Source organism: Athene noctua, chromosome 4, assembly GCF_965140245.1.
Source record: "Athene noctua chromosome 4, bAthNoc1.hap1.1, whole genome shotgun sequence".
NCBI classification, from domain to species: domain Eukaryota; kingdom Metazoa; phylum Chordata; class Aves; order Strigiformes; family Strigidae; genus Athene; species Athene noctua.
In genome coordinates this window covers 84,819,365-84,832,539 of record NC_134040.1, presented here as the reverse complement: position 1 = coordinate 84,832,539, position 13,175 = coordinate 84,819,365, and the positions used below count along the sequence as shown (strand labels likewise).

General features: G+C 37.9%; 1 protein-coding gene across 1 annotated transcript in view; it reads left to right on the top strand.

The window, feature by feature from the left end:
* Window positions 1-13,175, top strand: part of LRBA (LPS responsive beige-like anchor protein) — a 414,576-nt gene that overhangs the window by 292,521 nt on the left and 108,880 nt on the right. Inside the window, exons 44-45 of the mRNA XM_074905922.1 lie at window positions 7,502-7,642; window positions 8,821-8,940. Coding sequence (XP_074762023.1) covers window positions 7,502-7,642; window positions 8,821-8,940 — 261 coding nt within the window. The remainder of the gene's footprint in view (window positions 1-7,501; window positions 7,643-8,820; window positions 8,941-13,175) is intronic.

Here is a 13,175-nt window from a genome sequence, read left to right as displayed (position 1 = left end):
CCGTGTTTTGCACCATTAAATATTATTTATGTTGACATGTTCAGGCATTCTAGTTATTAGACCACCTTTAGATCAGTTTTTCCTGACTGTTCTTGTCTCAGAGGAATGTGTGCGCTCTTAAATCTTAATAATAATGTGCGCATACGAATAGTTTTAATTTTATTTGCATGCACACAACTATCTTCTGCTTTTATTCCAGGCCTTTATTGAATTTTCAGTTTCTCTGTAATAGAAAATTGAGCTTCTAAAAATTTTTGGTAATGTGGCGTGCTAAATTTCATGATGTGATTTCTGGTAAACAGGGTCTTTTCAAAGAAAGCGGGTGAAGGACCGACAACTATTTAAAAAAGCATGTTTACATAAAAAAGCTCAGTGGTTTTAGTATGTACAGATCCTATTAATTTTGTTTTAGAAAGCATTGAGATAAGAGGATTACGGCGTTTCATCCCATACGCAGTGTGCCAGGAAATGCCCAGGGATCCTACATCGGATAAAACTGCTGATCGCACTCAGCTGGTTAGACTTGTCACTTAGTTAAAGGAGCTGCTGGGAAATAGTTGTCTGCACCCTGAGCTCTGTGTGCAAGGATTCAATGAGGTGGCTGGTAGCCATTTGTCTGTGTTTCTTTGGTAGTGTAAATAAAAAGCTAGAGCTAAGCAAAGAAATCATTTGCATGTAAAAGTAACTGCAAGTTTGTTATACTGGAGTGCTCTTGACGGGCTTTTATTGCATCATGTGCACCAGCCTGTGTATGTGGGAAGATGCTGAGTCATTTCATAGGAAGTTGTAAGAGAGGAACCAGTCCAGAAGCTCATCTAGCTCAATCTCTTGCCTCTATGAACAGCCAGTAGCAGGAGCCTAGTGAAAAAGAAAAGAAAGAGGGCACATAAAGAATCATCCTTTCCTTCAGATAACGTCCCACGTTTGGCAACCACAAGCTTAACTACTTAGTAAAGTGGAGAAAGAGTTTAGACAGTCATGTTTAATGGCCACTGATGGACTGGTGGTCTAGTCCTCTCTTTTTTCTTTCTTTTTTTAAACCCATTTATATTTGTTCAGCATTGCTCCCTGAAGCAATGGAACTAGCAACTTAATTATATGAGAAGGTATAATTTTCTTTGCTTTGTAACTAGGGTAGTTATGGCTTGTTTGCTCTCTGTGGACCACATGAAGTCTTGCTTGCTTGCAACTCTTATCTATACCTGAAAATTATTTTAGTTTAAGGTGGACATAAAAAGAACAGAAAATACGCTTCAGAACTTGCTTTACATTATTGTCCCATATTTTTACCTTCTCCCTGCAAATTTTCGAGTATCGTAATTATTTGAAATACCTATATTGAGAATAATGGATGAGAATTGTGAGTATAATGACCTGTCAATTCTAAAGGGGAAGAAGCTCAACTAGATGGACCGTTAACAAATACCCAGAGGATGTCTACTCAACAAATCCACCAGAGGTGTGTGTAGACCTTAGTGATTGGAAAAGAAGGCAGCACAGCCATATGGATTTTTCTGATCTTGATGTCAAAATCGGTAGAGTACACTCACTAATATTTATAATTACTGAGCAGTTTCAACATTGTATACAAAAAGTATTTGACCATAGGGTTCCTTATTTCACCAAGAAACCACATAAAATTCAAGTAGCTGCTTGTGTTGAAGTTCTCAAAAATGGAGTGTTATAAAGTGACTAAAATAGGATTTATATGAATAATATAAATATATAAAATTTATATTATTATATAAAATAATATAAAATAGGAATTAATAGTAAAATATAGTAAATGAGTTTAGAATTGGAGCAGAAATTATTGTGTATCACTTAAATACCTACTGGGGAAGAATACAAATGTTCTGTCAAGTTCTGTCCCCTTGGCTTCAGCCAAGTATTGACATCCAAATTCACAGTTCCCCCCTCCTCCCTGGTCTTTGGTGTAGGATTTGGGCATCTGCTGTGAAACTAGTGCTTTTGGGAATGAGTTGGTAAGGATTGTTACTCTCCTTGGTAAATAGTTTCCATTTTTTATGTCTTTCCTGGAGCAGCTCAAGGAAAAGTTTAGTTGATCAGTGAGGGCAGTTCCGACAGTTCAGCAGATCGTGGTGTGTGTTCTTTTCTTTGGGATGTGGTTCTTCAATGAATTTGAGTTACATATGTCTTAAAGGTAAGGTGCCCTCTAAAGAAGATGGAGGAGTTGCAGGACCTAATTTTTAAGAAAGCAGTACTCAGTTGTTTGAGAGGAAGAAGGCTGAGTTCTAGTAGTGAGTGAGAGTAGGTTCAGAGGGGGTATGGCATTTTGTGGCTCTTCTCAAATGCAAAAAAATGACAGATGAAAGAGCAGTGATCTACATGACATGAGTTTATTCCCAGATATTTCCCAGTAGACCTAGGTTAAGTTTGGGTATAATTAAACCCTCGCATCTTGTCTTTGTATATCCGTCTCGGAAAAAGAAGTTTTACTCAGATGATCAGGAAGTCCCACCAGTATTGGCTAGTTCTGGGAGTGAATTATGTGTTGGGAATACATGAAGTAACTAACCAAGCAACCCTCTAAAAATGCAGTTGTGATGAGATTGCAGCAGATTATACAGCACTCAGCGTGTTTGCAACAGTAAGATCCAGTGTTAACTGAAACACTGGACACATTTCAGATATCTGTATATTAGAATATGTTGAATATTATGAATTGAATAAGGATCTGTACATTAGAATTCATTGCCTTTAAAATGGAAGACCTGAAGGGCTCAATTTCTTTTGTTTATTAAAAAGTCTAACTATATTCTCTAGGTATCTTTAGATACGGAAAATACTGGGTGAGTAGAGGCTCTGTGATATGTCAGAGAAGTGTAACAAGATTTCTTTGGTAACACACCAGTAAATTCATAGCCGAACCAAAGTGTGTATTTTTCAGGATGAGGATCACAATTATCAGTAGAAAAAGCTTCCAAGAAAAATATCAGATTGTCCACGTGCTCGAGAGTCAGATGCCTTTCTGGAAAGCAGGTTGGCCAAATACAGCTCATGCTATAATCAAGTATAAACAGTTGGGCTCAAAATCGCGTAATGGAAAGGCATTTAATGGCTTGTCATACAAACACAAGGCTAGATGAGATGACCTAATGGTCCCCACGGTCCTTTAAGCCCTGTGCATATATGAAAAATATCAGTAATGAAAACCAGATAGTCATCTTGAAAATAACACGTATGAAAAACAAACATCATACTTGGCAAAGATGCTACAAAACATAATTCAGTGATGCAGACAATTGTATTCACAGGAATCCAAATACCTGGTTGGTTGTGGATAAGAAAACACTATAAGCAATCACATGGAAAAGCATTTCTTCTTTTTTTCCCCATTTTTTCTTTTTTTTTTTTTTAAAAAAAAAAGCGCTTTCCTTTATTTTTGCATGGTGAAGAAGTTTTGAAACACAAATTTCAAAGAACAATATTTTAATTGATGTTTAAATATTTCTGTGTGCGCTGGTCACACTGGTCCACTGGTGTGGACTTCATTTCTGGATCCCCACCTACTTTTCAGAACTCACAGGCACTTGCACAGATCTCCTGATTTCCAGTAGGAATTGTTCAGATCACCGTCTCCACCAAATGAGGTAACAGTGGACAGTGAAGACGAAACTGTGGTATCTTGACTACTTACTGTTTGCAGTAATTAAATGCAATTTACTGCCGCAGTACTCTAGTCTTTCATGGATTTTTAATATTAATGAGTTAAAAACTCTTTCCAGTATCACAGTGGACAGGAGACAGTAAAAGTGGCAAGGGTTGTTTTAATAAGAGAAGCCAATAACAAAAGGCAGCGTGGTTAAGAACAGGGTATCTGTTTACTCAGAGTAACACCATTTAACAAATGAAAACACATTAGGTAGGAATAAAAATCACCTCTTTTTCTTCTTAAATGTGTAACTATAAATAAACATACTGTAATTCTTTCTTCATAAGACTTCGGTCTGCTCGTGTTAGGTCATTAGCAGTTTTCCAAAATGTGTGTGTTCTTGGACACGAGTGACAGAACCCAGGAGATATTCAGCCCTACGTGGAGGAGCAGTGAGCATTCTGCTTTCTTCTGTTGGGTGCAACAGGGCCTCTTCTGAAAATGGAGGAAGGATGAGGCACTCTTCCAATGTCTGGCACAGGGTATGATTAAGAACCAACAAATATAACTGTTCTCAATAGCATCTGGACATATTTAACAGCAGTAGATAGTAAGAGTCAGTGTGTTTTCTCGGTTATTTTTCAACAAACCATTTTTCTTTGTTGTGTCTCAAAGAAAGCAAGCAGGCTTGGTCCAAGCAGTGAGATTTGTATTCAGTTCTTGGTCAAAATGTGAGTTTATTTTGAGGCAATCCTAGATTTGAGAGCACTCAAAAAATTAATACTAAATGAGTTGGGGTTTTTTTTAAGAATACCTTGTAGCACTTGTTATAAGAACCACTTCGGGTCAAAATCCAGGTGATGCCTTTGGAAAAGGGAAAAACAAAAACCAGGTGATCATGCCTTTGGAAAAGAGAAAAACAAAATGTTTCTCACCCCAGTTCTTCCTCCAGTTTGGACTCTTTTTTGAATGAATTCTGAAACGAATACCTTACGCTTTATTAATTTTTCAGTACAGTTTGAAAACTTAGCAGCCATAAGTTATTTCTTTTTTCGTCTTGACTCCTGTAATCTCATCCATTGTTTTTACTTCTTGGAATTTTTAAATCTCTACTTTTTTTTTTTTTTTTTTTTTTTTCCCCCTCCATCTAAAGAAGCATTTTTAATTGGTGAACTAAAAGCTAATTTTCCTCTCTGAATAGAGGTGCTGCAAAGAAAATGCGTTCTGGAATTTTTGGATGTGAAAGCTTTTCGGCTTGTTCTTCCTTAGTGGTCTGTAGCCATAGGAAGACCGTGTGGAACAGTGTAAATTTGTGGTCTCACAGCTACATCCAGCAGAGCTTAGTTTGGAGTTACGCTTTTTCCCTTGGAGTTTACCCACAGGGGAGGGAATCCAGTCTGTAATCATGGTTCTCTGTTGATTTTGAAATACGAAATAATTACAAAATTTCAGTTAATTCCTTTACTAAATGAAAAGTCAGAGGGTATTTGACTATTCCTTCTCTGTGCTTTATTCTGCAGCTCAAGCTTAGTTAAGTGTTCACAGTGCAGTGTAACACACTAGAATCACCTCATCCTTAGAAGCAGTTGTCAGAAAAATATGGGCCTGCCTGGTAGAATGTATTAGCCCAATACATTGTCTCCATTTTATTATGAAGCTGCTGGGGAAGCTGTGATATACAGCACTGTCATTACAGATCTATTGTTAGAAGGGTTCTACAGTCTTCTGTGCTCTGCCATTAATTTATAGCAGTAAACAATATGTAGCCCTCCAACTGCAGCAAAGCAGAATCTTTTAATGAGGTGGATGTTATTACCACAATAAATCAGTGCATTCGTGTAATGTATAATTCAATGTGTGTATTCCCACTGTAACTTCTCTGAGTAAGCTGATAGTGTATCATTGTCAGTGCACAGCTCCACAGTTCGTTGTTTGTTTTTTTTTTTTCCCTAAGCTTTCTTTCATTTGGGGACTTTTTTTTATTTGCTTGCAAATAAATGTGACATGTCTTGATAGTTGTCCTGTTGCAGGCTTCAGAAACCAACTGTAACAATAACAGCCAAAATCAATACTGTGGATTCTGGCTATATGGATCTCTGCATGATATCGGTTTTTTTTTTTTAAGAGAATGAAATCAATTCTAATTGGGTTTAGCTTTATATTCAAGGAATGTAATTCTATAACTATTGATTTGGGCTATACTCATTTGGAGAGTAATAAAAATAGGGGCAGATAAAGAGAATACATAAAATGTTACAGAACCATACAGCACAACACTGTTTCTATTTTTAATTTATATAATTTGTCTACCAATGACCTTCTTTCTTCCTTTTTTCCCTCAAGCATGGCAGAGTCTTTAGGGAAAATCAGTACAGATGGAGATTCCAAAATGGTTCTTGCAACAAAGAGACTTCTTGGAGTCAGTTTCATTCTTCCCTGGAATAAATTTGCTAAATCAGATAAAAATCCTTTTGTACAGGAACCACTTATTTTAAAGGGTTATATTTCAAATTAGTGAACTGCAAAAATAGTAATTAACCTAAGATGTTTTCTTTATCCTACTGCAATGTGAAAGCCACTCTAAGTAAAAAATGTAAGATTATATCTTAGGTCATTCGTAGATCTAATCTGTCCTAGAAGAGAAAATACTTTGAAGTCTGTGTGCCAAATTTCACATGAGCTGCAAAGAAGTGCTTGTTTGAATAATAATCATAATAATAATAATAATAATCAGAATAGCAGACATAGTTTTTCCCTTGAACTATGCTTGAATTAATGACTAGGTTACTGATACTTTAGTTTAAACACATTTCTTTTAAAGTTTTTCTTTACTTTGTACTGTATTCTTAAGTATATTTATTCTTGCAGAACAAAGAAAATACTTTGTGTGTTTATTCTTTATGTATACTTCAGTGCATCCATTGCCTGTGCAGATGAGCATCATCTACATTCATAACATAAAAGCAGTATGCTCACTACATATATAAAAAAATCGTGTTGCATATGTTTTTCACATACATACAAAGATCTTTTTAGACCCCTTGCAACCTTTTACATGTGGAATGGCTAAACTTTTGGGTTTCGCAGTGATTTATGCGACATATACTCATTTTTTCCAAACCTTTTAGATAAAAGTCTGCTGAAGAAATGCACAGCTATAGATAACAAAACATTATTATTTCTTACATTTAAATAAATCCCTGGGTGTTTATGTCCTGGGTGAGCACTGAACAAAGGATAACAATGTTGGTAACAGCGATAGACTTTTTCAGTCACACATGTATTTGTTTCTTTACATTTGTTTTTATATAGAAATTCTGCTATTTTATTTATTTGTCTATTTCGAAGTTTCAAGTTTTGTCCATTCAGTAAAACTTGCCTTGGGATGGTAACTAGAAAGCATAGAAACAAGATAAAATTCCAAATGCATGTTAATATTCTCCCACTCTATCAGTCGCGATTTTTTTCCTCCAAAATGTCCAAAGATGTTTCTCGTTGTTGCTTACCATTTCCTTGTTAGTGTATTCAGCATGCACACGAGTTAACAGTTCTTTGTGCAAGGCATTCCACTGTGAAGTGGTTTTTAGCCATCGACTCGAATCAGCAGCAAACAGAAATGAAACAGAAGAGAAATGAAGCCCGTATGAATGCAGAAGAGACTTTTTTCCAGGCAGCCGTTTGGGCGTGCATAGAATATTGCTTTGAAACACACAGATCTGTTTAGGTGCTTACAGAATCCAACATCTGCTTTTGCAAAACACCAAACCCAGTCTTCTCCATGCTCCTGACAATTCCGGTCACCAAAAAGAGCGAGGGGAGTATGACGTGATCATAGGCCGTGTTATCTTTATTTACTTACTGTATCTGTTTTTACAAACCCTGTAGCCTATTGGAGCGTTGAACCCAAAGAGAGCGGCCTTCTTTGCCGAGAGATACGAATCGTGGGAAGATGACCAGGTTCCAAAATTTCACTACGGCACACATTATTCAACTGCAAGTTTTGCACTCACGTGGTTATTAAGAATTGTAAGTATCTCTTTTAAAAATGCTTTTCCTTTTAACGGTAATAAAAGCAACAAACAAAGAAACTAAAACTCAGTGGCGGAGGAGAGCACTGAAATTTTCTACTCATTGTAATTGGTAGCGTAGGATAAATGTATCCCAGAGTTTGAGCAGAAGGTATTAATTTTTACAGTACAGCCTATTCAAATCAGTAAAGTTTTTTCTCCTTAAAAAAACCTGCTTTTTAGTGTACATTTTTATACTATAAACATACTTAAATATCCTTCCTTGCATGTTTTCTGACTGGATCATGTTCTGAACATTTGTGGTTCTTACTGAAGGTATTTAGATTTCACCTCCTAACAAGTGTAAATGAGTATGTCTCTGATGATCATGAAATTCTGTGATGTAAGTAATTAATTTTTTTAAATCTGCTGCAATACATACGGAAGTAACTTTGGAGATGCTACATATTGATAATATATTGGTTAAACAATACATTTTTCCGTAAAATTGAAAGGCGATTTATCTCCTAGAAAGTAATTTCTTTGGGAAAGCATTAGCAGCACATCATTAATTAAAGCTTGTTAGAATGTACAAGCATACATAAATCCTTGAAGTAATTTATAGTGCTTAGCTAATTTCAAGCAATTATCCACTAATATGTGCTTAAGTGTTCTTTAACTAAGAGGAGGCTTTTAAATCTTTCAAACATTTTTCTTTTCTAAATAATAAATTACATATTAAACAATAGCAATCATAAAATATTGAATGCTATCCTTTAATGGATTACCTTGAACAAAACGCCTGTGTTATTTTTTGTTACATGTTAGTTTAAAAAATAACTAAGGTAAAAATATTGAGCTTTTTCCCATTTGCCAGAGCGATTTGTGTCACAACTGTAGTTTCTCCTCCAGCCTGTAAATATTTTCTTTTGATTTTATTTGCTTTATCTGAATATATAAGCAGGGAGTAGAATAAAGAGCATTTATTGAACAAATAAGCATCAGTTTCTATTTCTCATTTTTGGGTAATAGAATTAACCCTTTGCAATTAATCATGTGTCTGCCAGAAAAATAGCATCATTAATAACCAGACCCCAAAAGAATAATAAATCCCTTCTTTTTTTTTTTTTTCCTTCCCCCTGAACTTCCTAAGGAAGTACACTGCTGTTTTTAATTAATCTTTTTATGTGTCTTTAGGAACCTTTTACAACGCTTTTCCTAAATCTGCAAGGTGGGAAGTTTGATCATGCGGACAGAACTTTTTCATCTGTTTCAAGAGCATGGCGGAATAGTCAGCGTGATACTTCTGATATTAAGGTAAAAACTCTCCTGAAAGGTGTAATATTTTATACTGCATCTGCCTTTGTTGTATCTGTGACCATAGGACCACAGGTTATGAAAATGGAAAGGAAGATTGGAAGCTATTCTACCGTTTGGGAAAAGATGCAGGGGAGATGACACATGGTTTTAGTTCCGTTACACTATTTCGGTGGATTCTTTTGTAAAATTTTAGCCAACATTTTTAGCCCTGAGACCGAAATAAGGCAAAACTGGCCTTTGTGCTATAGATAGGTGTTTCACTGTCTTTTTGTTCCTCTGCACAAGCTTTAAGCCTTTAAAAAGTCAGTAGAGACTGGTATAGCCTTTTAACCACCGAGTTTCATAAATACTCTGTTCATGCTTCTGCTCTGCTTAGATAAGAATGTTGCAGTTAATATTTCTATTATTTTATATAATTTTGGCTCCGGGCATCCAACGTCATTTTGGGGCAATTTATGCAGTGTCCTATTTGTTTGTCCTATGACAAACAGGAGGAGGAGGCTGTGCTAATTTAGGGGCCAAAGGGGTAAAACCGAGTCTTACAACAAGGAATATGTAGATAGGGGCTGAAGAGCCGTGTGTACTGAGTGTCTGAGGCTACTGAGATGAAACACAGAATGATATTGAACCTTTCCTGACAGGGGCACTGGGCCTGGGAACTGGCGAGTGAACAAGAAGTAGTTGGGAATAGAAGATAAATTGCTCTGGTAATTATTCACTGTAAAGAAGGAGACCCAGAATTAAGTGGGTCAAGAAGCTAGGGCAGGAGCACATAGGGCAGAGGTTTAGGTAGGTAGCCAGTGAAGGAAGGAATGAGCTAAACAAATAGAGGATCTGAGGAATATTTTGAACTGGGGAGGAGAGCAAGGGAGAAAAGGATGCTGGCAGTGGTGGGAAGGCTTTGTTGTCCTCAAATCTAAGGAGGAGGAGTACTATCAGAATTTTTATTTTTAATGGAAGGAAGGATGGAAAAGCACAGTGTGAAGAAAATCAGAGGCTAACTCAAGGATGTCATGCAACTAGCAAGAGACATAAGTAACATGAAGTCATTCTATAACTATTCGTAGCGAGGAGACAGTTAAGGAAAAGGTTGATCTGCAGATTAACCAAATGAGAAAACTTACCAACTGATAGTGCTGAAAAAGTTATGTCTTTCTGGCATCCAAAGAATCAATGGCAATCAGTGACTAGTGGAATTAATACCACCTACTAAAAGATGCAATGCCTGTATCAAACTGGGAAAGAACAGCATAGAAAATACAAACACATTAGATTTTTTTCAAGTTGACTGGTCATTATGAACTTCATTCACTTGTACTTACAAGACTGGCAGGCAATATTTTAGAGTGGCTTTTTTTTTTTTTTTCTTTTGAGAAATGGAGGAGGAGGAGGAAGGTAGCAGTCGTGGACAGATGAAATAATTAGTTTTTACAAAGAAAGAAAAATAGAACCAAGAGGTGAGTTTAGCTACGATTCACAGAAAAATATGCAAATAATCAGACTATGTTTAAGTACCAGAAAGGTAGCAAGGAGACAAGGAAATGAAACACATATTTATCAAAAAGAGATTATGTCAAATCAGTCACAGATTCTAATGAGAAGAGGTAACAGGCCTTATAAAAGAGAAGCAGCAGATGATGATCTTAGTTTTTTATATTGTCTCATGAGTGGGCTTGGAAAACTTGGTCTAAAAGTATGTTGTATTTAGAGAACAGTTACCAGGGGTTCATTATTAAAACTGAAAGATGTTTTGAGTGGAATTCCTGATAAGAACAGGTTAGGCCTCAATTTCCATTGATACTGGACTGGAAGCTACTGGAAGTGTAGTGGAATTGGAAGCACTTGCTGAAGGGAAAATTATTTGAGACAACTGTTAAATGAGGTTTGTTAGGGAAAAGTGAGAATTATAATTTTCGTGGAGATTCTCGTACAGTTAGGTACAAACATAACGCAAGGAACAATCTGCTGTGCAAAGAAAAGATGTAGGATTGCAGTACATCACTGGTGCACGTGAATTAACAACATTGTAGCATAACAAAAGGTGAGTAAGATTTTGTAGAAGATACATCAATAGGCCATAGTATAACTTTCAGAATATATGAAATAAATCTTCAGCTTTGCCCAGCTTTGATAAGGTCTTGGCTGCAGTATTACATCCATAGTTGTGGCCTTGTTGGAGAGAATCCACACTGGAACAATAACAACAGTGTGAGGTCTTGCAAATAAAACGTAATGGAAGATTGAGCAGCTATTCTTTATTTTTCTTCTAAAGAAGAGCATGTTGAGAAGGAACTTAACAGTCTCCTATCGCATAGGGGCTGCTGCAAGAAAGAAAGGAAAAATCTCTGCTGCCTGTGCTGGATAGAGGAAGAATGAATGGACTTAAATATCAGGGAGCTTTCAATTAGATGTGAAAGTAACCTTTCTAACAGAACAAATAAAAGCAGTGAATGCTTCCCTGGCAATTAGTGTAGTGAGGGTTTTTCAGAAATGCGTGGATCTCTTTTGGAGATGACGTGTGCGCAAGCTGGTACTATCCCCACTGTTATGGATGGCCTCTTGAGCTGCTTGCAGCTTTCTGAGTCAGGAATTGCCATCAATTACATTCTACTGCGTGAGTATTAGACTGACTAAAGGAGTCTGTTCATGAGACTGGATGAGCATCCAGGAAGGGGGAAGAGATAATATTTCCATAGGACATGTTGGAAGAATTAGGAAAAAAAAACCCCTTGAAAATGCACAGAACCGTCTTTGTTGGAAATAGCTGTATAGCAAATATTTCACTACAAGTGTGAAAACTAAGTGTCCTGATACCTGGTGTTCTGCTCTACCTTGCAACTGTTTGTGAAATCCTTGGCTGAAGTGTCCCATATGCCTCTAGAAGTTTTCTGCGTGCAGAATTGCAACGCGTTCGCTTACTAGTGCTTGAACGTGTTTAGTAGACACATGCATCAAAGAGCAGATTTTTATGGGCTCCTGTAGTTAACGGTAACATCATACCGCATACATGCTTGTAAATAATTTACTAACTAATTAAGAAAATTAAACTAGATGTTGCTGTCCTGATGAAATTAACAACAGAAGTCTTACTTAGGTGGTACGTTTTGTGTTACTGTTTTCATATGTCAAGAATTTTGGTTTTTTTGATCGTGGGTCGGTTTACACGGCACCAGGGCTGCTGGCAACAGATGGGGTACACCTGCCTCAAATGGGGAAAAGCATCTTCACACGGGAGTTAGCAGGGCTCGTTGAAAGAGCTTTAAACTAGATTTGAAGGGGGAAAGGGATAAAACCAGGCTCACTAGAGATAAGCCCGGGGGCAGCAGGCCAAGCTTTGAGGGACAGGGTGCTAGTGAGGTCCTTCAGTCTGCCATCTCAGTGGAGGTAGGGGATGGGGATCCATGTGAAGACACAAGGGTCATTGATGTGTTGGAAACCACGGAAGCACCTGAGAATGGTCGTGTAGGATTTAGGGCTTCTCCCTCCAAAAAGGTGGCGGGATCAGTAGCCCAACTGAAGTGCATCTACGCCAGTGCACACAGCGTGGGCAACAAACAGGAGGAGCTGGAAGCCGTTGTGCAGCTGGAAAACTAGGACATAGTTGCCACCACAGAGACGCAGTGGGATGACTCTCACCACTGGAGTGCTGCAATGGATGGCTATGAACTCTTCAGAGGGGAGGAAGGAGAGGCAGTGGGGTAGCCCTGTATGTTAGGGAGTGTTTTGATTGTCCCGAGCTGAATGATGGTGACGATAGGGTTAAGTGTTTATGGGTAAGAATCAGAGGGAAGGCCAGCAAGGCAGATATTGTGGTGGAAGTCGGCTGTAAACCACCTAGCTGGGATGAAGAGGCAGACAACATATTCTGTAAGCAGCTGGGGGAAGTCTCACAGTCACTAGCCCTTGTTCTCGCGGAGGACTTCAACTTACCAGATGTCTGCTGGAAATACAATACAGCAGAGAGGAATCCGTCCGGGAGGTTTCTGTGCGGTGTGGAAGAGAACTTCCTGACGCGGCTGGGGAGTGCGCCAGGTAGGGAAGGTGCCCCGCTGAACCCCCGTCTGCGAACGGAGAAGGACCTCTGGTTGATGTGTGATGGTTGGAGACTGTCCCGGGCACGGCGATCACAAAATAATAGAATTTTCAATTCCTGGAGACGTCAGGAGGGAGGGTCAGCAGAACTTGGACTTTCAGAGGACAGACCTTGGCCTGCTTGGGAGACTGTCTGACAG